We start from the raw sequence: 24,397 nt of genomic DNA, 5'->3' as shown, positions 1-24,397 counted from the left end.
TGTCTGACAGGGGTGTGTGTGATGGGACAGTGTAGAGTGTCTGACCCGGGTGTGTGTGATGGGACAGTGTAGAGTGTCTGACAGGGGTGTGTGTGATGGGACAGTGTAGAGTGTCTGACCCGGGTGTGTGTGATGGGACAGTGTAGAGTGTCTGACCTGGGTGTGTGTGATGGGACAGTGTAGAGTGTCTGACCCGGGTGTGTGTGATGGGACAGTGTAGAGTGTCTGACCCGGGTGTGTGTGATGGGACAGTGTAGAGTGTCTGACAGGGGTGTGTGTGATGGGACAGTGTAGAGTGCCTGACCCGGGTGTGTGTGATGGGACAGTGTAGAGTGTCTGACCCGGTGTGTGTGATGGGACAGTGCAGAGTGTCTGACCCGGGTGTGTGTGATGACCCGGGTGTGTGTGATGGGACAGTGTGGAGTGTCTGACCCGGGTGTGTGTGATGGGACAGTGTAGAGTGTCTCACAGGGGTGTGTGTGATGGGACAGTGTAGAGTGTCTGACCCGGGTGTGTGTGATGGGACAGTGTCGTGTGTCTGACCCGGGTGTGTGTGATGGGACAGTGTAGAGTGTCTGACCCGGGTGTGTGTGATGGGACAGTGTAGAGTGCCTGACCCGGGTGTGTGTGATGGGACAGTGTAGAGTGTCTGACCCGGTGTGTGTGATGGGACAGTGTAGAGTGTCTGACCCGGGTGTGTGTGATGGGACAGTGTAGAGTGTCTGACCCGGGTGTGTGTGATGGGACAGTGTCGGGTGTCTGACCTTGGTGTGTGTGAATGGACAGTGTAGAGTGTCTGACCCGGGTGTGTGTGATGGGACAGTGTAGAGTGTCTGACCCGGGTGTGTGTGATGGGACAGTGTAGAGTGTCTGACCCGGGTGTGTGTGATGGGACAGTGTAGAGTGTCTGACCCGGGTGTGTGTGATGGGACAGTGTAGAGTGTCTGACCCGGGTGTGTGTGATGGGACAGTGTAGAGTGTCTGACAGGGGTGTGTGTGATGGGACAGTGTAGAGTGTCTGACCCGGGTGTGTGTGATGGGACAGTGTAGAGTGTCTGACCCGGGTGTGTGTGATGGGACAGTGTAGAGTGTCTGACCCGGGTGTGTGTGATGGGACAGTGTAGAGTGTCTGACAGGGGTGTGTGTGATGGGACAGTGTAGAGTGTCTGACCCGGGTGTGTGTGATGGGACAGTGTCGTGTGTCTGACCCGGGTGTGTGTGATGGGACAGTGTAGAGTGTCTGACCTGGGAGTGTGTGATGGGACAGTGTAGAGTGTCTGACAGGGGTGTGTGTGATGGGACAGTGTAGAGTGTCTGACAGGGGTGTGTGTGATGGGACAGTGTAGAGTGTCTGACCCGGGTGTGTGTGATGGGACAGTGTAGAGTGTCTGACAGGGGTGTGTGTGATGGGACAGTGTAGAGTGTCTGACAGGGGTGTGTGTGATGGGACAGTGTAGAGTGTCTGACAGGGGTGTGTGTGATGGGACAGTGTAGAGTGTCTGACAGGGGTGTGTGTGATGGGACAGTGTAGAGTGTCTGACCTGGGAGTGTGTGATGGGACAGTGTAGAGTGTCTGACAGGGGTGTGTGTGATGGGACAGTGTAGGGTGTCTGACCTGGGTGTGTGTGATGGGACAGTGTAGAGTGTCTGACCGGGGTGTGTGTGATGGGACAGTGTAGAGTGTCTGACAGGGGTGTGTGTGATGGGACAGTGTAGAGTGTCTGACCCGGGTGTGTGTGATGGGACAGTGTAGAGTGTCTGACCTGGGAGTGTGTGATGGGACAGTGTAGAGTGTCTGACAGGGGTGTGTGTGATGGGACAGTGTAGAGTGTCTGACCTGGGTGTGTGTGATGGGACAGTGTAGAGTGTCTGACAGGGGTGTGTGTGATGGGACAGCGTAGGGTGTCTGACCTGGGTGTGTGTGATGGGACAGTGTAGAGTGTCTGACAGGGGTCTGTGTGATGGGACAGTGTAGAGTGTCTGACCTGGGAGTGTGTGATGGGACAGTGTAGAGTGTCTGACAGGGGTGTGTGTGATGGGACAGTGTAGAGTGTCTGACCCGGGTGTGTGTGATGGGACAGTGTAGAGTGTCTGACCCGGGTGTGTGTCATGGGACAGTGTAGTGTGTCTGACCCGGGTGTGTGTGATGGGACAGTGTAGAGTGTCTGACCCGGGTGTGTGTGATGGGACAGTGTAGAGTGTCTGACCCGGGTGTGTGTGATGGGACAGTGTAGAGTGTCTGACCCGGGTGTGTGTGATGGGACAGTGTAGAGTGTCTGACAGGGGTGTGTGTGATGGGACAGTGTAGAGTGTCTGACAGGGGTGTGTGTGATGGGACAGTGTAGAGTGTCTGACAGGGGTGTGTGTGATGGGACAGTGTAGAGTGTCTGACAGGGGTGTGTGTGATGGGACAGTGTAGAGTGTCTGACAGGGGTGTGTGTGATGGGACAGTGTAGAGTGTCTGACAGGGGTGTGTGTGATGGGACAGTGTAGAGTGTCTGACCTGGGTGTGTGTGATGGGACAGTGTAGAGTGTCTGACCGGGGTGTGTGTGATGGGACAGTGTAGAGTGTCTGACAGGGGTGTGTGTGATGGGACAGTGTAGAGTGTCTGACCCGGGTGTGTGTGATGGGACAGTGTAGAGTGTCTGACAGGGGTGTGTGTGATGGGACAGTGTAGAGTGTCTGACCCGGGTGTGTGTGATGGGACAGTGTAGAGTGTCTGACAGGGGTGTGTGTGATGGGACAGTGTAGAGTGTCTGACCCGGGTGTGTGTGATGGGACAGTGTAGAGTGTCTGACCCGGGTGTGTGTGATGGGACAGTGTAGAGTGTCTGACCCGGGTGTGTGTGATGGGACAGTGTAGAGTGTCTGACAGGGGTGTGTGTGATGGGACAGTGTAGAGTGTCTGACAGGGGTCTGTGTGATGGGACAGTGTAGAGTGTCTGACCTGGGAGTGTGTGATGGGACAGTGTAGAGTGTCTGACAGGGGTGTGTGTGATGGGACAGTGTAGAGTGTCTGACCCGGGTGTGTGTGATGGGACAGTGTAGAGTGTCTGACCCGGGTGTGTGTGATGGGACAGTGTAGAGTGTCTGACCCGGGTGTGTGTGATGGGAGAGTGTAGAGTGTCTGACCCGGGTGTGTGTGATGGGACAGTGTAGAGTGTCTGACAGGGGTGTGTGTGTGATGGGACAATGTAGAGTGTCTGACCTGGGAGTGTGTGATGGGACAGTGTAGAGTGTCTGACAGGGGTGTGTGTGATGGGACAGTGTAGAGTGTCTGACAGGGGTGTGTGTGATGGGACAGTGTAGAGTGTCTGACAGGGGTGTGTGTGATGGGACAGTGTAGGGTGTCTGACCTGGGTGTGTGTGATGGGACAGTGTAGAGTGTCTGACCCGGGTGTGTGTGATGGGACAGTGTAGAGTGTCTGACAGGGGTGTGTGTGATGGGACAGTGTAGAGTGTCTGACAGGGGTCTGTGTGATGGGACAGTGTAGAGTGTCTGACCTGGGAGTGTGTGATGGGACAGTGTAGAGTGTCTGACAGGGGTCTGTGTGATGGGACAGTGTAGAGTGTCTGACCCGGGTGTGTGTGATGGGACAGTGTAGAGTGTCTGACCCGGGTGTGTGTGATGGGACAGTGTAGAGTGTCTGACCCGGGTGTGTGTGATGGGACAGTGTAGGGTGTCTGACCCGGGTGTGTGTGATGGGACAGTGTAGGGTGTCTGACCCGGGTGTGTGTGATGGGACAGTGTAGAGTGTCTGACCCGGGTGTGTGTGATGGGACAGTGTAGAGTGTCTGACCCGGGTGTGTGTGATGGGACAGTGTAGAGTGTCTGACCCGGGTGTGTGTGATGGGACAGTGTAGAGTGTCTGACCCGGGTGTGTGTGATGGGACAGTGTAGAGTGTCTGACCCGGGTGTGTGTGATGGGACAGTGTAGGGTGTCTGACCCGGGTGTGTGTGATGGGACAGTGTAGGGTGTCTGACCCGGGTGTGTGTGATGGGACAGTGTAGAGTGTCTGACCCGGGTGTGTGTGATGGGACAGTGTAGAGTGTCTGACCCGGGTGTGTGTGATAAAGAGGGTAGAGGAAACTCACTCCATCTCTTGTCCTTCAGGGAAACTGACTGCAGCCTGCAGCCTCTGCCCCGACACAGTGTCGACACTGGGATGGGCCTTGAGCGACTGGTCGCGGTTCTGCAGGGGACGACCTCTAACTACGACACCGACCTCTTCACCCCCATTTTGGACGCCATTCACCGGGTGAGGGCAGGGGTTGCTCCAAAGGCCGCCCGAGGAGTGGGCTGGGATTGGCAAAGTTCCTGCCTACACAGTGCTCAGAGTGGGGTGGGTGGGTGAGGTGGAGGAGGAGGGTGGGGAGGAAGATCTCTGGGGCAACCGCAGCCTTGGGGAGGAAGCTGCCGAGGGAGGTGGTGGCTCAGAGTTGGGGGGCAGGGGCATGTGGCAACACGATGCGGGGGATTGTCTGATGGGACGTTCTCTTTCCTCCCCCCAGGAGTCGGGTGCTCCTCGCTACAGCGGGCTGGTGGGGTGCAGTGAGGCTGCCTACGTGGACATGGCATACCGCGTGCTGGCTGACCACGTCCGAGCTCTCGCCGTCTGCGTTGCCGACGGGCTGTACCCGGGAATGTCTGGCGCGCCGTGAGTCACCGTGGTGGCGGTGGGTGGGGCTGGTGTGGGTGGTGGGTGTCACCTTGGCTTAGCGAGGAGTGGGGAGGGCTTGATACGTGGGTGAAACTGGAAGGTTAACATGGACGCAGAAGTATTGCATTCAGTTGTAGTTGTTCCACGAGAGGAAGCTCGTGGAGGCTTTTGAGAATCAGCATCAGTTTTTTTATCAGTGTCTTCAATGAGCTAAATTTCTTGTTTTGCTTTGTACAGGGCAAAGTCATAAAATTGCTAAAAATGATGAAAACAATTAATTTGGCATGTAAAAGGAATAATGGGACAGTGTTCGTGGATGTTTCAGAGATCTGATGGTCAGGGAAGAAGCTGAGTGTGGGTCTTCAGGCTCCTGTACCCCCTCCCTGAGGGTGGTAGGCAGACGAGAGGGTGTCCGGGTGGGTGGGGGTCTTAGAGATGGATGCTGCTTTCTAAGGGCACCTCCCTTTGAAGGTGTCCTCAGTGGCGTGGACTCATGAGGGAACTGTCCGAGCCCACAGCTCCCTGCAGCCTCTTGTAACCCCGTGATACAACCAGTCTGAATGCTCCCCACCGTACATCTGTAAGAATTTGGTGACGTAGCAAATCTCCTCAGGCTTCGAACAGAGTGCTGTACAGCCTTCCTCAGGCTACAAAGTGTTGGGCCCAGGATAGGGCCCCTGAGATGTTGACAGCCAGCAGCTTGAAGCTGTTCACTGTTTTCACTGAAGACCCCTCAGTGAGGAACTGTGTGTGAGGATGCAGAAGAGGTTTACCTGGATGCTGCCTGGATTAGAGGGGGTGTGTTATAAGGAGAGATTGGACAAATGTGTTTTTTTCTCTGTAGCGGTGAAGGGAGACCTGATAGAAATTTGAGATTTTGAGAGGCACAGATAGAGTACATTAGTCACCCACTATCTAATACAAGAGGGCATGTACTTAAGGTGAGAGCAGGTAAGCTGAAAGGAAGCATGTTGAACAAGTTTATTTTATACAGAGTGGTGGGTGCCAGAGTCAGTGGTGGAGGGAAATTCGATAGAGGGGTTTAAGAGGCTGTTAGAGGGGCACATGAATATGGAGGGATATGGACATGTGTGGGTGTGATTTAATTAGTTCAGCACAACTCCGTGGGACACAGGGCCTGAACTACACTGTCAACAGTCTACAGGATTTGGGGATCGGGAACAAGGTCAACATTTCTCGCCCCCCCCCGAGAAGGTGGCAGTGAGTTGTCTTTAGAACGCTGCTCTCGTTCTGAGGGAGGGGCTCCTATCCTCCCGTCATTCTGGTGAGGGAGGGGCTCCTACCCTCCCGTCATTCTGGTGAGGGAGGGGCTCCTACCCTCCCATCATTATGGTGAGGGAGGGGCTGTTACCCTCCCGTCGTTCTGAGGGGGGGCTGTTACCCTCCTGTCGTTCCAGGGCTGGGGGTGGTGGTGGCTCCTATCCTGCTGGTCAGGTTTACAACACTGTGCTGGTGCAGCGTCTGTGGGAGGACAGGAATTGTTGATGCTTCAGGTACGCAGATCATCAACATCTCCTCTCCCCCGCCACCTCCCATCCCCACAGGTACTGCTCAGCCCACTGAGTTCCTCCAGCACATTGCTTATTGCTCCAGATTCCAGCTTCCAGCTTCTGCAGCATCCGATGTCTCCTCATATTCATTACCTCATATACAATTCCGGTAGGGTACAGGTACAGTAACAGACATCCCACCTCTCCCGTCAAATTCCGGGAGTCTCCCGCATATTGGTAGTGGCTCCCTGACGCCCGCAAATTATATACAATATCCTGGAAATCAATTTTTTTTTAGAGCGAGTGGGGGGAGGGAGGGAGGGAGGGAGAGAGAGAGACAGAGAAGGTGAATAGATGTAGTGAGAGAGTGACAGAGAGAGCATCCTGATTGGTCATAAATTATACAAGACTTTGAAGAAAACAAAGACGGCAAAAATAGAAACACAGTCAAAGGCAAAAGTGTTAGTGTGGGAGGTGATCCGTTACTGAGTCAGGATTAGGAGTGGGGAGGGAGTTCCCGGATTTAGACCCTGTCACCATGAAGGAACAATGGGATATTTCCAAATCAGGATGATGCATGACTTGGAGGGGAACCTGTGAGTGGTCATGTTGACACTTTGGCCTTGAGCTTGGTGGGTTTGGGAGGTGCTGTCAGAGTTGCCTGGCAAAGTAACTGTAACACGTTGTGTGAATGGAACACTGTATCTCCCTGTGCCAGTGGGGGATAGGGTAAAGCTTAAACATGCTCATCAAGTAGGCTGCTTTGCCAGTTGTACAGAGGTTGTGTTGGGATGGACTGGAGGGGTCGGGATGAGGCGGTGTTGGGATGGAGTGGAGTGGAGGAGTTGGAATGAGGTCATGTCGGGATGGAGTGAAGTGGTTGGTATGAGGCTGTGTTGGGATGGAGTGGAGGGGTTGGGGTGGAGTGGAGTGGTTGGTATGAGGCTGTGTTGGGATGGACTGGAGGGGTTGGGGTGGAGTGGAGTGGTTGGTATGAGGCTGTGTTGGGATGGACTGGAGGGATTGGGATGGAGTGGAGGGGTTGGGAAGGGGTCCTATGTTGAGAGTGATGTGGAGGGATTAGGTGGGTCTATGTTTGGAAGGGCTGGAATTTGTGGATGGAACATGAGTTAAGTGGTGGAGCAAGGAACATAGTCTGAGTGCTCGGGTCAAGTCCTTTCCCTGGGTTTTACCCAACAACCCTGCTGAATTCCTCATCCGACCCACAGGTTGGTTCTGCGACGGATCCTTCGCCGGGCACTGAGGTTCTCCACCGAGGTCTTGCGAGCCCCAGCTGGACTCCTGACAGCCCTGGTTCCCACCGTTGTGGAGACTCTGGTGAGGGGGGAAGGGTGAGGGGTGGAGGGGGCAAAGTTCGGTGATGTTGGTGGAGTCAGCAAGATCCAATTTCTTGACATTCCCAGGTCCCGGACTGAATTGTTTCCATTTGGCCGTCCCCACCCCCACCCAGTTCCTGTCACACATCTTGTCCCTACTATAAACTGAGGGTCTATAAATGTATAAATCTCCCTACTATAAATCCGAGGTCAGCGGCGGAGGCCTCACTTCCGGCAACTGTGGATGGCCACCAACGGGGCTTTACGGTGGTCGTTCCGGAGAAGCGTCTGGGGAACCTTGAGGTCTCCGCCGTCACTTCTGTGTGCTCGTCTGCTCTGGAGAGGTGCTGGTCGGAATGGGCCGTGTCTCCAAGCACTCCGGCACAGTCGCAGACCGCGGGTCTCCGGGAACGTGATGGGCCTCGTTGGTCAGGTCCAGGTGTGATCCGGAGTTTAAGAAGCAGTTCTGGCGTGGTGGTCTCCAGCTGGGTCAGTAGCTTCGCCAGGGTGTTGTTGATCTTGATCTTGCTAGATTGGAGGTTTAGAAGGGTTTCTCGGGTATAGGATAGTGGAGAGGACAGTTTGCTCGGGAGAGCCCGCGCAAAGTCGCCAGTTACCGGCGCCATCTTTACATGGGAAAATGCGCCAGATCCGGGTCAGGATCCGTTCAGCAGTCTTATCACAGTTGGAAAGAAGCTGTTCCCAAATCCGGTCGTACGAGTCTTCAAGCTCCTGAGCCTTCTCCCTGAGGGAAGAGGGACGAAAAGTGTGTTGGCTGGGTGGGTCGTGTCCTTGATTATCCTGGCAGCACTGTTCCAGCAGCGTGCGGTGTAAAGTAAGTCCAAGGACGGAAGATTGGTTTGTGTGATGTGCTGCGCCGTGTTCACGATCTTCTGCAGCTTCTTCCGGTCTTGGACAGGACAACTTCCATACCAGGTTGTGATGCACCCTAGAAGAATGCTTTCTACGGTGCATCTATAAAAGTTAGTGAGGGTTTTAGGGGACAGGCCAAATTTCTTTAGCTTTCTCAGGAAGTAAAGGCGTGGTGGGCCTTCTTGGCAGTAAACTCTGCTTGGTTGGTCCAAGTCAGGTCATTTGTGATATTGACCCTGAGGAACTTAAAGCTTTTGACCTGTTCCACTTGCGCACCACCGATGTAAATTGGGTCGTGCGGTCCGCTGCGCCTTCTGAAGTCAACAACCAATTCCTTCGTCTTGCTGACGTTGAGGGATAGGTTATTGTCTTCGCACCGTGCCACCAGGTTCTTAATTTCCTCTCTGTACTCAAACTCATCATTACCCGAGATACGGCCTACAATTGTTGTGTCATCAGCAAACTTATATATTGAGTTTGATGGAAACTTGGCTACACAATCATGGATGTACAGTGAGTACAGCAGGGGGCTGAGTACACAGCCTTGTGGGGCACCGGTGCTCAGAGTGATTGTAGAGGAGAGCTTGTCCCCTATTTTTACAGCCTGGGTCCTGTCTGTGAGGAAGTTGAAGATCCAGCTGCAGATCTGAGTGCCCAGGTTCCGGAGCTTAGGAATCAGTTTATTTGGAATGATGGTACTAAAGGCAGAGCTGTAGTCAATGAAAAGGAGCCTTTCGTATGCGTCTTTATTCTCCAGGTGTTCTAAGGAGGAATGTAGGGCCAGAGAGATGGCGTCTGCCGTTGACCTGTTGCTCGGGTAGGCGAATTGCAAAGCGTCAAGGTTGACTAGTAGGCTGTGGTTGATGTGTGCCATAACCAAAGATAGTGAGTTACACAACTGTCCAACAAAAGATTAAGCAGGTTAAAGACTTCTTGGAAATGTGGACAGAGAAATGGCAGATGGAGCTTAAATCTGGGCAAGTATGAGGTGTTGCAGTTTGGGAGGTCAAATATAAGAAGGAAGTATATGGTGAAATGTGGGACCGTTGTTCGTTGTACAGGGGGATCTTCAGGTGTTCCTTGAAAGTAGCAACACAAGGAGGCAGCGTGGTAAGGAAGGTCTACGGCATTCTTGCCTTCATCAGTCAGGGCACAGAGTATGAAAGCCAAGGAAGCACGTTGCAGCAGTGTAGATCTTTGTTCAGGTCTCGTTTGGAGTTTGTGTACAGTTCTTGTCACTGCAGTCCAGGAGGGGTGTGGAGGCTTTGATAGGGTGCAGCAGAGGTTCATTAAATGTTGCCTAGATTAAGGAGTATTAACTATGATAAGAGGCTTGGCAAACTTGGGTTGATTTCTCTGGAAAGTCAGAGGCTGAGAATTGATGTGATATGGTGGGTGTAGACGGGATAAATAGATAGTTAGAGTCCTTTCGCCAGGGTGAAAATGTCAAATACTCGAGGTCACAGGTTTAACATGAGAGGGGCAAAGTTTAAAGGAAATGTACAGGGCATGTTTAGTTTGAAATACAGAGATAGTAGTACCTGGAATGGACTCCCGAAGAAAGTAATGCATCTAGATACAACAGCAATGTTTAAAAGGCACATGCAGAGGCAGGAAATGGAGGTTTACAGGCCACATGTAAGCAGGTGGGAATGGTTAGATTTGTGTCATTGTCAGCATAGACATGGTGGGCTGGAAAACCTGCTCTTGTGCTATTCAGTTCTGTGTTGTCCGAGAGATCTTCCCTCTATACAGATCCACTCAAGGGTACTTTCTGGAGCACTGAGCATTGTGGGAACTACAGTTGCCATTGCTAATTGAATGGGTGTGAGGCTGAGCACTGGCAGGAGTGAGAGTTAGTTGGAGGTAGTCGGGCTAGTGTATTTGGGGATCGACCCACTTTCCTTCTGCTTGCCCTCTGTGTGATCGTAGTGGCCTGGGTGAGTCACACCTACCATTCCCTCTGACCCTGCTCGCTCCTTGGCACTGTCCCAGGAAAGAGGACCAGCCGGCAAGGGGACAGGGCCCAGACTACTGTTGGGGTGAGGAAGGGGAGATGGTAATCTTGTGTTTTACTCTTCTCAGGGAGACGCCTACCCAGAGCTGAAGCAGGATGTGAGCCAGGTGAGGGACGTTGGGCTGGAGGGAGGTGCAGCTACGGAGGTTGTGATGGTTGGGGAGAGCAGGGTGGGGTAGAATGTGATAAGGGGTCGAGGTTCAGAGTGATTAGGTGGGTGGTGGGGGATTTATGGGCCTGGCTGGGTATCAGCTAATGGGGAGAAGGCGCAGGGAACGGTGGGACTATGGCTGTTGGTTTCTCCTCTGGGTGGGGAGGAAGGAATCTCTCTGAGAATCTGGGTCTGACCTCTCTCGATTCCTCTCTCCAGATCATGGACGTCATTAGTGAGGGGGAGGCTGCCTTCCTGTCCTCCCTGCACCAGGGCCGACGAGTCATCAACAGAACTCTGGGGAAGATGGCGGTGGGGCAGACCTTCCCAGGTATCGGGGCAAGAAACAGCCTATACCCTCAACACCATGCCCAAGGTTGTCTCACACACACAAGTACATGGACTCGCACCCACTTCCCATTCTCTCTGTCTCCACTCCACTCGCCTTGCTGCACGTGCTGCTCATCTCCATCGGCATCACATTTGCCCCTCCTGTCATGCAAGCGACCTCCTGGCTACTCCTCCCTCCTTGTCTAACCCCCCCACGTCTAACCCCCCCACGTCTAACCCCCCCCACGTCTAACCCCCCCCACGTCTAACCCCCCCCACGTCTAACCCCCCCCACGTCTAACCCCCCCCACGTCTTAACCCCCCACGTCTTAACCCCCCACGTCTTAACCCCCCCACGTCTAACCCCCCCACGTCTAACCCCCCCACGTCTAACCCCCCCCACGTCTAACACACCCCCCCACGTCTAAAACTCTCCCATGTCTAACCCCCCCACGTCTAACCCCCCCACGTCTAAAACTCTCCCACACATCTAATCCACCCCCTCATGTCTAACCCCGTCTAACTCGCTCCTTACAAACTGCCCAGCTAACCCTAACCCCCTGTCTAAACCCCCCCTCCCCATCAACCCCTCCCAGCGACACAACCCCCTCCCTCCCTGTCAAACACCTCCCACCAACACAACCTGCTCCCTTTCCATCTAACCCCTCCCTCCCTGTCATCCCCCTCTGCAACCTGCTAATCCCACTCCCTTCCCCTCATCCCCTTCCCATTCCCTCCTGGCGTCCCCTCCCCAAAGCTCCTTGTCACCATGGGCTGGTGTTTCCCTCCTCCATTGCCCCGGGGACTGATGAGGGAGGGTGTGGGTGGGGCAAGGGCGGGACTGGGGAAGGGAGGGGTTGTGCTCTTGCCAGTGGTCAAACCCACCCCGCTCTCTGTCATTCCAGCGGACGTGGCCTGGTCACTCCATCGCAACCTGGGCTTTCCCCTCGACCTGATCAGCCTGATGCTGGAGGAGAAAGCCGTCACCATGGATACCGAGGGCCTGGATCGCTTGGCCCAAGAGGAGGCAGAGGTGTGGGGGAGAGGGGAGGGGGGAGGGGGTCATGGGGGGGGGTGGCCTGGTGGGCAGGGGCACTAGTAGACAGACAGAGTGTGCGGGTAGGTGGAGGGGCTGGCAGGGGTCTGGGGAATTGAGTGAGGGAGTGTGGGATTGGGTTGGGGCAGCAGCTAGTGGTGAACAGGGCAGGTTTAAACATTGGCTAAAGGCTCTTTCCCAATGATTCTCATCACTTTCTCCCCCTCCTCTAAACCCCGTTCCTGTCCAACCTCACCCCTACCCCACTCATCCTCCACCTCTCCCCACCCCCAGCGAGCACAAGGAGGCCCGTTGACTGTCATGGAGACTGAGGCAGCCCTGGACCCCCGCACCCTCCAGGAACTTCACCGGACTGGGGTCCCCTGCACTGACGATTCCCCCAAATACTCCTACAGCATCGACCAACAGGGCAGATATGGTAAAGGCAGTGCGTCGTCGGGGGTCTGGGGCCGCTAGGAGCTGGGAGGACGGTTGTAAGAGTGTAGGGAGAATGAAGGTGGGATTGGCGTAGGTTTAGTGCTCAGCATGGACTAGATGGGCCAAAGGGCCTATTTCTGTGCTGCACCACCCCACCCCCCATTCCATGCACCACACTCCACTCTGTGCCCCTCTCCCATGTTCAGTGTCCCACCCCCTCCTACGTTCTGTACACTGTCCCCCTTCACACCCCTCTCCACATCACCTCTCCACGTTCCATACACTCTCCCCTCCACCCCCCCTCCACATCACCTCTCCACGTTCCATACACTCTCCCCTTCACCCCCCCTCCACATCACCTCTCCACGTTCCATACACTCTCCCCTTCACCCCCCCTCCACATCACCTCTCCATGTTCCATACACTCTCCCCTCCACATCACCTCTCCACGTTCCATACACTCTCCCCTTCACCCCCCCTCCACATCACCTCCCCACGTTCCATGCACTCTCCCCTTCACCCCCCCTCCACATCACCTCTCCATGTTCCATACACTCTCCCCTCCACATCACCTCTCCACGTTCCATACACTCTCCCCTTCACCCCCCCTCCACATCACCTCCCCACGTTCCATGCACTCTCCCCTCCACACCCCCTCCACATCACCTCTCCATGTTCCATACACTCTCCCCTTCACCCCCGCTCCACATCACCTCTCCACGTTCCATACACTCTCCCCTTCACCCCCCTCCACATCACCTCTCCATGTTCCATACACTCTCCCCTCCACATCACCTCTCCACGTTCCATACACTCTCCCCTTCACCCCCCTCCACATCACCTCCCCACGTTCCATGCACTCTCCCCTCCACACCCCCTCCACATCACCTCTCCATGTTCCATACACTCTACCCTTCACCCCCCCTCCACATCACCTCTCCACGTTCCATACACTCTCCCCTCCACACCCCCTCTCCACCCCCCTCCACATCACCTCTCCACGTTCCATACACTCTCCCCTCCACACCCCCCCTCCACACCCCCCCTCCACACCCCCTCTCCACACCCCCCTCCACCCCCCTCCACATCACCTCTCCACGTTCCATACACTCTCCCCTCCACACCCCCTCTCCACACCCCCCCTCCACCCCCCTCCACATCACCCCTCCACGTTCCATACACTCTCCCCTCCACACCCCCTCTCCACCCCCCTCCACATCACCTCTCCACGTTCCATACACTCTCCCCTCCACACCCCCCCTCCACACCCCCTCTCCACACCCCCCCTCCACCCCCCTCCACATCACCTCTCCACGTTCCATACACTCTCCCCTCCACACCCCCTCTCCACACCCCCCCTCCACCCCCCTCCACATCACCCCTCCACGTTCCATACACTCTCCTCTCCACACCCCCTCTCCACCCCCCCTCCACATCACCTCTCCACGTTCCATACACTCTCCCCTCCACACCCGCTCTCCACCCCCCTCCACATCACCTCTCCACGTTCCATACACTCTACCCTTCACCCCCCCTCCACATCACCTCTCCACGTTCCATACACTCTCCCCTCCACACCCCCTCTCCACACCCCCTCTCCACACCCCCTCTCCACACCCCCCCTCCACCCCCCTCCACATCACCTCTCCACGTTCCATACACTCTCCCCTCCACACCTCCTCTCCACCCCCTCCACATCATCTCTCCACGTTCCATACACTCTCCCCTTCACCCCCCCTCCACCCCCCTCCACATCACCTCTCCACGTTCCATATACTCTCCCCTCCACATCACCCCTCCACGTTCCATACACTCTCCTCTCCACACCCCCTCTCCACCCCCCCTCCACATCACCTCTCTACGTTCCATACACTCTCCCCTCCACATCACCTCTCCACGTTCCATACACTCTCCCCTTCACCCCCCCTCCACATCACCTCTCCACGTTCCATGCACCCTCCCCGCCACGCCCCCTCTCCACCCCCCCTCCACATCACCTCTCCACGTTCCATACACTCTCCCCTCCACACCCCCTCTCCACCCCCCCTCCACATCACCTCTCCACGTTCCATACACTCTCCCCTCCACCCCCCTCCACATCACCTCTCCACGTTCCATATACTCTCCCCTCCACATCACCCCTCCACGTTCCATACACTCTCCTCTCCACACCCCCTCTCCACCCCCCCTCCACATCATCTCTCTACGTTCCATACACTCTCCCCTTCACCCCCCCTCCACATCACCTCTCCACGTTCCATACACTCTCCCCTTCACCCCCCCTCCACATCACCTCTCCACGTTCCATACACTCTCCCCTTCACCCCCCCTCCACCCCCCTCCACATCACCCCTCCATGTTCCATACACTCTCCTCTCCACACCCCCTCTCCACCCCCCTCCACATCACCTCTCCACGTTCCATACACTCTACCCTTCACCCCCCCTCCACATCACCTCTCCACGTTCCATACACTCTCCCCTCCACACCCCCCCTCCACCCCCCTCCACATCACCTCTCCACGTTCCATACACTCTCCCCTCCACACCCCCTCTCCACACCCCCTCTCCACACCCCCTCTCCACACCCCCCCTCCACCCCCCTCCACATCACCTCTCCACGTTCCATACACTCTCCCCTCCACACCTCCTCTCCACCCCCTCCACATCATCTCTCCACGTTCCATATACTCTCCCCTCCACATCACCCCTCCACGTTCCATACACTCTCCTCTCCACACCCCCTCTCCACCCCCCCTCCACATCACCTCTCTACGTTCCATACACTCTCCCCTCCACATCACCTCTCCACGTTCCATACACTCTCCCCTTCACCCCCCCTCCACATCACCTCTCCACGTTCCATACACTCTCCCCTCCACACCCCCTCTCCACCCCCCCTCCACATCACCTCTCCACGTTCCATACACTCTCCCCTCCACACCCCCTCCACATCACCTCTCCACGTTCCATACACTCTCCCCTCCACATCACCTCTCCACCCCCCTCCACATCATCTCTCCACGTTCCATACACTCTCCCCTCCACACCCCCTCCACATCACCTCTCCACGTTCCATATACTCTCCCCTCCACCCCCCTTCACCCCCCCTCCACATCACCTCTCCACGTTCCATACACTCTCCCCTTCACACCCCCTCCACATCACCTCTCCACGTTCCATACACTCTCCTTTCACCCCCCCTTCACATCCCATCCACATCACCTCTCCACGTTCCATACACTCTCCCCTCCACCCCCCTTCACCCCCCCTCCACATCACCTCTCCACGTTCCATACACTCTCCCCTCCACACCTCCTCTCCACCCCCCATCCACATCACCTCTCCACGTTCCATACACTCTCCCCTTCACACCCCCTCCACATCACCTCCACGTTCCATACACTCTCCCCTCCACCCCCCTTCACCCCCTCTCCACATCACCTCTCCATGTTCCATACACTCTCCCCTCCACCCCCCTTCACCCCTTCTCCACATCACCTCTCCACGTTCCATACACTCTCCCCTTCACACCCCCTTCACCCCCCCTCCACGTTCCATACACTCTCCCCTCCACCCCCCTTCACCCCCTCTTCACATCACCTCTCCAGGTTCCATACACTCTCCCCTCCACCCCCTTCACCCCCCCCACATCACCTCTCCACGTTCCATACACTCTCCCCTCCACACCCCTTCACCCCCTCTCCACATCACCTCTCCACGTTCCATACACTCTCCCCTTCACACCCCCTTCACCCCCCCTCCACGTTCCATACACTCTCCCCTTCACCCCCCTTCACCCCCCCTCCACATCACCTCTCCACGTTCCATACACTCTCCCCTTCACACCCCCTTCACCCCCCCTCCACGTTCCATACACTCTCCCCTTCACCCCCCTTCACCCCCCCTCCACATCACCTCTCCACGTTCCATACACTCTCCCCTCCACCCCCTTCACCCCCCCTCCACATCACCTCTCCACATTCCATACACTCTCCCCTTCACACCCCCTTCACCCCCCCTCCACGTTCCATACACTCTCCCCTCCACCCCCCTTCACCCCCTCTTCACATCACCTCTCCACGTTCCATCCACTCTCCCCTCCACACCCTTTCCACACCCCCTCTCCACACCCCCTCTCCACACCCCCTCTCCACACCCCCTCTCCACCCCCCCTCTCCACCCCCCCTCCACATCACCTCTCCACATTCCATACACTCTCCCCTCCACACCCCCTCTCCACCCCCCCTCCACATCACCTCTCCACGTTCCATACACTCTCCCCTCCACACCCCCTCTCCACCCCCCCTCCACATCACCTCTCCACGTTCCATACACTCTCCCCTCCACACCCCCTCCACATCACCTCTCCACGTTCCATACACTCTCCCCTTCACCCCCCCCTCCACATCACCTCTCCACGTTCCATACACTCTCCCCTCCACACCCCCTCCACATCACCTCTCCACGTTCCATACACTCTCCCCTTCACCCCCCCTCCACATCACCTCTCCACGTTCCATACACTCTCCCCTCCACACCCCCTCCACATCACCTCTCCACGTTCCATACACTCTCCCCTTCACCCCCCCTCCACATCACCTCTCCATGTTCCATACACTCTCCCCTTCACCCCCCTTCACCCCCTCTTCACATCACCTCTCCACGTTCCATACACTCTCCCCTCCACCCCCTTCACCCCCCCTCCACATCACCTCTCCACGTTCCATACACTCTCCCCTCCACCCCTTCACCCCCCCTTCACATCACCTCTCCACGTTCCATACACTCTCCCCTCCACACCCCCTCTCCACCCCCCCTCCACATCACCTCTCCACGTTCCATACACTCTCCCCTCCACACCCCCTCCACATCACCTCTCCACGTTCCATACACTCTCCCCTCCACACCCCCCCTCCACCCCCCTCCACATCACCTCTCCACGTTACATACACTCTCCCCTTCACCCCCCCCTCCACATCACCTCTCCATGTTCCATACACTCTCCCCTTCACCCCCCTTCACCCCCTCTTCACATCACCTCTCCACGTTCCATACACTCTCCCCTCCACACCCTTCACCCCCCCTCCACATCACCTCTCCACGTTCCATACACTCTCCCCTCCACCCCCCTTCACCCCCTCTCCACATCACCTCTCCACGTTCCATACACTCTCCCCTCCACACCCCTTCACCCCCTCTCCACATCACCTCTCCACGTTCCATACACTCTCCCCTCCACCCCCTTCACCCCCCCCACATCACCTCTCCACGTTCCATACACTCTCCCCTCCACACCCCTTCACCCCCTCTCCACATCACCTCTCCACGTTCCATACACTCTCCCCTCCACACCCCCCCTCCACCCCCCTCCACATCACCTCTCCACGTTCCATACACTCTCCCCTCCACCCCCCCTCTACCCCCCTCCACATCACCTCTCCACGTTCCATATACTCTCCCCTCCACATCACCCCTCCACGTTCCATACACTCTCCCCTCCACCCCCTTCACCCCCCTTCACATCACCTCTCCACGTTCCATACACTCTCCCCTCCACCCCCTTCACCACCCCCCACATCACCTCTCCACGTTCCATACACTCTCCCCTCCACCCCCTTCACCCCCCCTCTTCACATCACCTCTCCACATTCCATACACTCTCCCCTTCACCCCCCCTCTTCACATCACCTCTCCACGTTCCATACACTCTCCCCTCCACCCCCTTCACCCCCCCCACATCACCTCTCCACGTTCCATACACTCTCCCCTCCACCCCCTTCACCCCCCCTTCACATCACCTCTCCACGTTCCATACACTCTCCCCTCCACCCCCTTCACCCCCCCCCACATCACCTCTCCACGTTCCATACACTCTCCCCTCCACCCCCTTCACCCCCCCTCTTCACATCACCTCTCCACGTTCCATACACTCTCCCCTCCACCCCCTTCACCCCCTCTTCACATCACCTCTCCACGTTCCATCCACTCTCCCCTCCACCCCCCCTCTCCACCCCCCCTCCACATCACCTCTCCACACCACCTCTCCACGTTCCATATACTCTCCCCTCCACCCCCGTCACCCCCCTCTTCACATCACCTCTCCACGTTCCATACACTCTCCCCTGCACACCCCCTCTCCACCCCCCCTCCACATCACCTCTCCACGTTCCATACACTCTCCCCTCCACACCCCCCCTCCACCCCCCTCCACATCACCTCTCCATGTTCCATACACTCTCCCCTCCACCCCCCTTCACCCCCTCTTCACATCACCTCTCCACGTTCCATACACTCTCCCCTCCACACCCTTCACCCTCCTCCACATCACCTCTCCACATTCCATACACTCTCCCCTTCACCCCCCCCTCCACATCACCTCTCCACGTTCCATACACTCTCCCCTCCACCCCCTTCACCCCCCCTTCACATCACCTCTCCACGTTCCATACACTCTCCCCCCCACCCCCTTCACCCCCTCTTCACATCACCTCTCCATGTTCCATACACTCTCCCCTCCACCCCCCTTCACCCCCTCTTCACATCACCTCTCCACGTTCCATACACTCTCCCCTCCACACCCTTCACCCTCCTCCACATCACCTCTCCACATTCCATACACTCTCCCCTTCACCCCCCCCCTCCACATCACCTCTCCACGTTCCATACACTCTCCCCTCCACCCCCTTCACCCCCCCTTCACATCACCTCTCCACGTTCCATACACTCTCCCCCCCACCCCCTTCACCCCCTCTTCACATCACCTCTCCACGTTCCATCCACTCTCCCCTCCACACCCCCTCTCCACCCCCCCTCCACATCACCTCTCCACGTTCCCCTTATACATTCCATTCCATTCCCTGCCCCTCTTTGCACCCTCTCCTTGTCCCCTCTCTACGATCCCCCCTGCGTTCCGTGCCTCTTTCTGTGTTCCCTTGTTGCATTTCGTGCACCACGTCCCACGCACTATCCTTCCCCATCCTGACTATGTTTGTTGGCCTGTTTTGCAGTGTTTCCCCGATGCCAGGCAGTTGTCCTGGCCCTGAGCCTTGGCCGTGGCCTGGTGCAGGAGCTGGGAGCTGGACAGCGGTGTCAGGTCTTTCTGGACAGAACCAACTTCTATAGCGAACAGGGTGGTCAGAGCTCTGACCAGGGCTTCATGGTGAGAGAAGGGCAGCAGGTAGGTCAGGGGTCAGGGGTCACCTGATTCCTTCAGCACTCACAACTTTACACTTTGACAAGGTCCCACATGGGAGGCTGGTCCAGAAGCCAAGATCCTAAGTGTTTTTAGTCAGTTGGGTACAAAATTAGCCTGGTGGTCGTGGAATGGTTATTCATATTGAAGGTCAGTGGCCAGAGAAGTGCCAGGTATTGGCGCTAAGTCATCTCCGTTACTGGTGTAGGTGAGAACATACGGTGGGTGCCATGGTTTGTCAGTTTGCAGATGACACCAAAATTGGTGGTGTGGTGGACAGTGAAGAACGTTGCAATAGGATCAAGATCAGCTGGGAAAGTGGGTAAGGGAATGGCTGCAGGAACAAGGACAAAATGATACATTTCAGAACGTTAAACCAGGGCAGGACTCACCGAGTAAACAGTGGGGTCCTGCGGAGTGTTGTAGACCTCGAAGTACAAAAGTTCAATGCAGATGCCTCCCAGAAAGAAACACAGGTAGACCGGGTGGTGAAGAAAACGGTGGGCAGAGCAGAGAGTTGGGACAGCACGTTCCAGCTGTACAAGATGTCAGTGACGCCACACTTGGACCATGGGTACAGTTCTGGTCACACTGCTAAAGGAAGGACGTTAAGCTGCAAAGAGTGCAGAAAGGAATCACGGAGATGTTACTGCGACTGGAGGTACTGGGGAGCTGGGTAGTCTGACAAGTGACATGTAGAATGAGGCACAACTAGTCAGTCTCTGTTCCCAGGTATCAGTGTGAGGGAGCAGCTCCAAAGAGGAACAAATGGGTAAACACAGAGTGGCTGGTATCAGGAACGAGCTGCTGGGGGTGATGGTGGAGACAGGAACAGTAACAACAGCTCAGGGACATCTGGACAAGCATGAACGAGCAGGGCATATTCAGATAGGGAATTGCCCCAGACAAGTGAGATTAGATGTAGTGGTTGACATAGACTGGTCAACAGGCTGAGGGACATGTTTCTGTGACCAGCTGTGCAAGATGATCAGGTGCCCAAGCTGCCCAGGTGTATAAGGTGACCAGGTATGTAAGGTGCCCAGGTGTGTAAGGTGACCAGGTGCCCAGGTGTGCAAGGTGACCAGGTGCCAGGGGTATACGGTATGACTGTGTGTACGGTGTTTAGTGGAAAGGGGGGCTGTGGGCCGGGCTGGATGGTCTCACAGTACTGATCCCACCGTTTCTCTGTTCCCCCAGGATGAGGTGCTCCCAGTCCTGGACGTGCAAGTGGTTGGGGGATTTGTTGTCCACGTGGTCTCTGTCCCAGAGTCGCTGCGTGTTGGTGACCGGCTGGAACTGTTTGTCGATGAGGTGGCGTATTCCAACTGACCCCACCCCCCCCACAACCCCAATCCCCCAATCCTTGACCCAGGGTGTAACCCATGGACCTGACACTGCGGCTGTTTGGTAGCCTGTGTTTGATCCCTGGTCTGTGTGATGTGACAGTGTATGATGGTTGGTGTTGTCATCCTGGTCTGTGTGGTGACGGTCAGTATGTGACGGTCTGTCTGTGTGACGGTCTGTGTAGACGGTCAGTGTGTGTGACGGTCTGTGTGGTGACGGTCAGTGTGTGTGACGGTCTTTGTGGTGACAGTCAGTGTGTGTGATAGTCTGTGTGTGGTGACGGTCAGTGTGTGTGACGGTCAGTGTGGTGACGGTCAGTGTGTGTGACGGTCAGTGTGTGGTGACGGTCAGTGTGTGTGACGGTCAGTGTGTGTGACGGTCTGTGTGTGTGACGGTCAGTGTGGTGACGGTCAGAGTGTGTGACGGTCTGTGTGGTGACGGTCAATGTGTGGTGACGGTCAGTGTGTGGTGACGGTCAGTGTGTGGTGACGGTCAGTGTAGTGACGGTCAGTGTGTGGTGACGGTCAATGTGTGGTGACGGTCAGTGTGTGTGACGGTCAGTGTGTGTGACGGTCAGTGTGTGTGACGGTCTGTGGTGACGGTCAGTGTGGTGACGGTCAGTGTAGTGACGGTATGTGTGGTGACGGTCTGTGGTGACGGTCAGTGTGTGTGACGGTCAGTGTGTGGTGACGGTCTGTGTGGTGACAGTGTGTGTGACGGTCAGTGTGTGGTGACGGTCAGTGTGTGTGACGGTCAGTGTGTGTGACGGTCAGTGTGGTGACAGTCTGTGTGTGGTGACGGTCTGTGTGTGTGACGGTCAGTGTGGTGACGGTCAGTGTGGTGACGGTCTGTGTGGTGACGGTCAGTGTGGTGACGGTCAGTGTGTGTGACGGTCAGTGTGTGGTGACGGTCAGTGTGTGTGACGGTCAGTGTGTGTGACGGTCTGTGTGTGACGGTCTGTGTGTGACGGTCTGTGTGTGACGGTCTGTGTGTGTGACGGTCTGTGTGGTGACGGTCAGTGTGTGTGACGGTCAGTGTGTGTGACGGTCTGTGTGGTGACGGTCTGTGTGGTGACGGTCAGTGTGGTGACGGTCAGTGTGGTGACGGTCTGTGTGGTGACGGTCAGTGTGGTGACGGTCAATGTGTGGTGACGGTCAGTGTGTGTGACGGTCAGTGTGTGTGACGGTCTGTGGTGACGGTCAGTGTGTGGTGACGGTCAGTGTAGTGACGGTCTGTGTGGTGACGGTCTGTGGTGACGGTCAGTGTGTGTGACGGTCAGTGTGTGGTGACGGTCTGTGTGGTGACAGTGTGTGTGACGGTCAGTGTGTGGTGACGGTCAGTGTGTGTGACGGTCAGTGTGTGTGACGGTCTGTGTGTGACGGTCTGTGTGTGACGGTCTGTGTGTGTGACGGTCTGTGTGGTGACGGTCAGTGTGTGTGACGGTCAGTGTGTGTGACGGTCAGTGTGTGTGACGGTCTGTGTGGTGACGGTCTGTGTGGTGACGGTCAGTGTGGTGACGGTCAGTGTGGTGACGGTCTGTGTGGTGACGGTCAGTGTGGTGACGGTCAGTGTGTGTGACGGTCTGTGTGGTGACGGTCAGTGTGTGTGACGGTCAGTGTGTGTGACGGTCAGTGTGTGTGCCGGTCTGTGTGGTGACGGTCAGTGTGTGTGACGGTCAGTGTATGGTGACGGTCAGTGTGTGTGACGGTCTGTGGTGACGGTCAGTGTGTGGTGACGGTCAGTGTGTGTGACGGTCAGTGTGGTGACGGTCAGTGTGTGTGACGGTCAGTGTGTGGTGACGGTCAGTGTGTGGTGACGGTCAGTGTGTGGTGACGGTCAGTGTGGTGACGGTCTGTGTGTGGTGACGGTCAGTGTGGTGACGGTCAGTGTGTGTGGTGATGGTCAGTGTGTGGTGATGGTCAGTGTGTGGTGACGGTCAGTGTGTTGTGACGGTCAGTGTGTGGTGACGGTCAGTGTGTGTGGTGACGGTCAGTGTGTGGTGACGGTCAGTGTGTGTGTGACGGTCAGTGTGTGTGACGGTCAGTGTGTGGTGACGGTCTGTGTGTGGTGACGGTCAGTGTGTGGTGACGGTCAGTGTGTGTGTGACGGTCAGTGTGTAGTGACGGTCTGTGTGTGTGACGGTCAGTGTGTGTGACGGTCAGTGTGGTGACGGTCAGTGTGGTGACGGTCAGTGTGTGGTGACGGTCAGTGTGTGTGACAGTGTGTGGTGACGGTCAGTGTGTGTGTGACAGTCTGTGTGTGTGACGGTCTGTGTGTGTGACGGTCAGTGTGTGACGGTCTGTGTGTGTGACGGTCAGTGTGTGTGACGGTCTGTGTGACGGTCAGTGTGTGTGACGGTCAGTGTGTGGTGACGGTCAGTGTGTGTGACGGTCTGTGTGGTGACGGTCAGTGTGTGGTGACGGTCTGTGTGGTGACGGTCAGTGTGTGTGACGGTCAGTGTGTGTGACGGTCAGTGTGTGGTGACGGTCAGTGTGGTGACGGTCTGTGTGTGTGACGGTCAGTGTGTGTGAAGGTCAGTGTGTGTGACGGTCTGTGTGTGTGTGACGGTCAGTGTGTGTGACGGTCTGTGTGTGACGGTCTGTGTGGTGACGGTCTGTGTGGTGACGGTCTGTGTGTGTGACGGTCTGTGTGGTGACGGTCAGTGTGTGTGACGGTCTGTGTGGTGACGGTCTGTGTGGTGACGGTCAGTGTGTGTGACGGTCAGTGTGTGGTGACGGTCAGTGTGTGTGACGGTCAGTGTGTGTGACGGTCTGTGTGTGACGGTCTGTGTGTGTGACGGTCAGTGTGTGTGACGGTCAGTGTGTGTGACGGTCAGTGTGGTGACGGTCTGTGTGGTGACGGTCAGTGTGGTAACAGTCAGTCTGTGTGACGGTCAGTGTGGTGACGGTCTGTGTGTGTGTGACGGTCAATGTAGTGACCGTCTGTGTGTGTGACGGTCTGTGTGTGTGTGACGGTCTGTGTGGTGACGGTCAGTGTGGTGACGGTCTGTGTGTGTGTGACGGTCAGTGTGTGTGTGACGGTCAGTGTGTGGTGACGGTCTGTGTGGTGACGGTCAGTGTGGTGACGGTCAGTGTGGTGACGGTCTGTGTGTGTGTGACGGTCAGTGTGTGGTGACGGTCAGTGTGTGGTGACGGTCAGTGTGTGTGACGGTCAGTGTGTGTGACGGTCTGTGTGTGACGGTCAGTGTGTGTGACGGCCAGTGTGGTGACGGTCAGTGTGGTGACGGTCAGTGTGACGGTCTGTGTGGTGACGGTCAGTGTGTGGTGACGGTCAGTGTGTGTGACGGTCAGTGTGTGTGACGGTCTGTGTGTGTGACGGTCAGTGTGTGTGACGGTCTGTGTGGTGACGGTCAGTGTGTGTGACGGTCAGTGTGTGTGACGGTCTGTGTGTGACGGTCTGTGTGTGACGGTCTGTGTGGTGACGGTCAGTGTGGTGACGGTCAGTCTGTGTGACGGTCTGTGTGGTGACGGTCAGTGTGTGGTG

General features: G+C 56.5%; 1 protein-coding gene across 1 annotated transcript in view; it reads left to right on the top strand.

The window, feature by feature from the left end:
- Positions 1–3,981: 3,981 nt before the first annotated feature.
- LOC134342413 (alanine--tRNA ligase, mitochondrial-like) overlaps positions 3,982–24,397 on the top strand; it is a 65,257-nt gene continuing 44,841 nt past the window's right edge. Inside the window, exons 1-9 of the mRNA XM_063040505.1 lie at positions 3,982–4,260; positions 4,514–4,659; positions 7,403–7,511; positions 10,469–10,507; positions 10,771–10,882; positions 11,787–11,914; positions 12,212–12,356; positions 19,365–19,534; positions 20,747–20,860. Coding sequence (XP_062896575.1) covers positions 4,036–4,260; positions 4,514–4,659; positions 7,403–7,511; positions 10,469–10,507; positions 10,771–10,882; positions 11,787–11,914; positions 12,212–12,356; positions 19,365–19,534; positions 20,747–20,860 — 1,188 coding nt within the window. The 5' untranslated portion in view covers positions 3,982–4,035. The remainder of the gene's footprint in view (positions 4,261–4,513; positions 4,660–7,402; positions 7,512–10,468; positions 10,508–10,770; positions 10,883–11,786; positions 11,915–12,211; positions 12,357–19,364; positions 19,535–20,746; positions 20,861–24,397) is intronic.

Source organism: Mobula hypostoma, chromosome 2 (genome assembly GCF_963921235.1).
Source record: "Mobula hypostoma chromosome 2, sMobHyp1.1, whole genome shotgun sequence".
Classification (NCBI taxonomy): Eukaryota; Metazoa; Chordata; class Chondrichthyes; order Myliobatiformes; family Myliobatidae; genus Mobula; species Mobula hypostoma.
The sequence above is the reverse complement of the archived record's forward strand: the minus strand, read 5'-3'. Positions and strand labels throughout refer to the sequence as shown.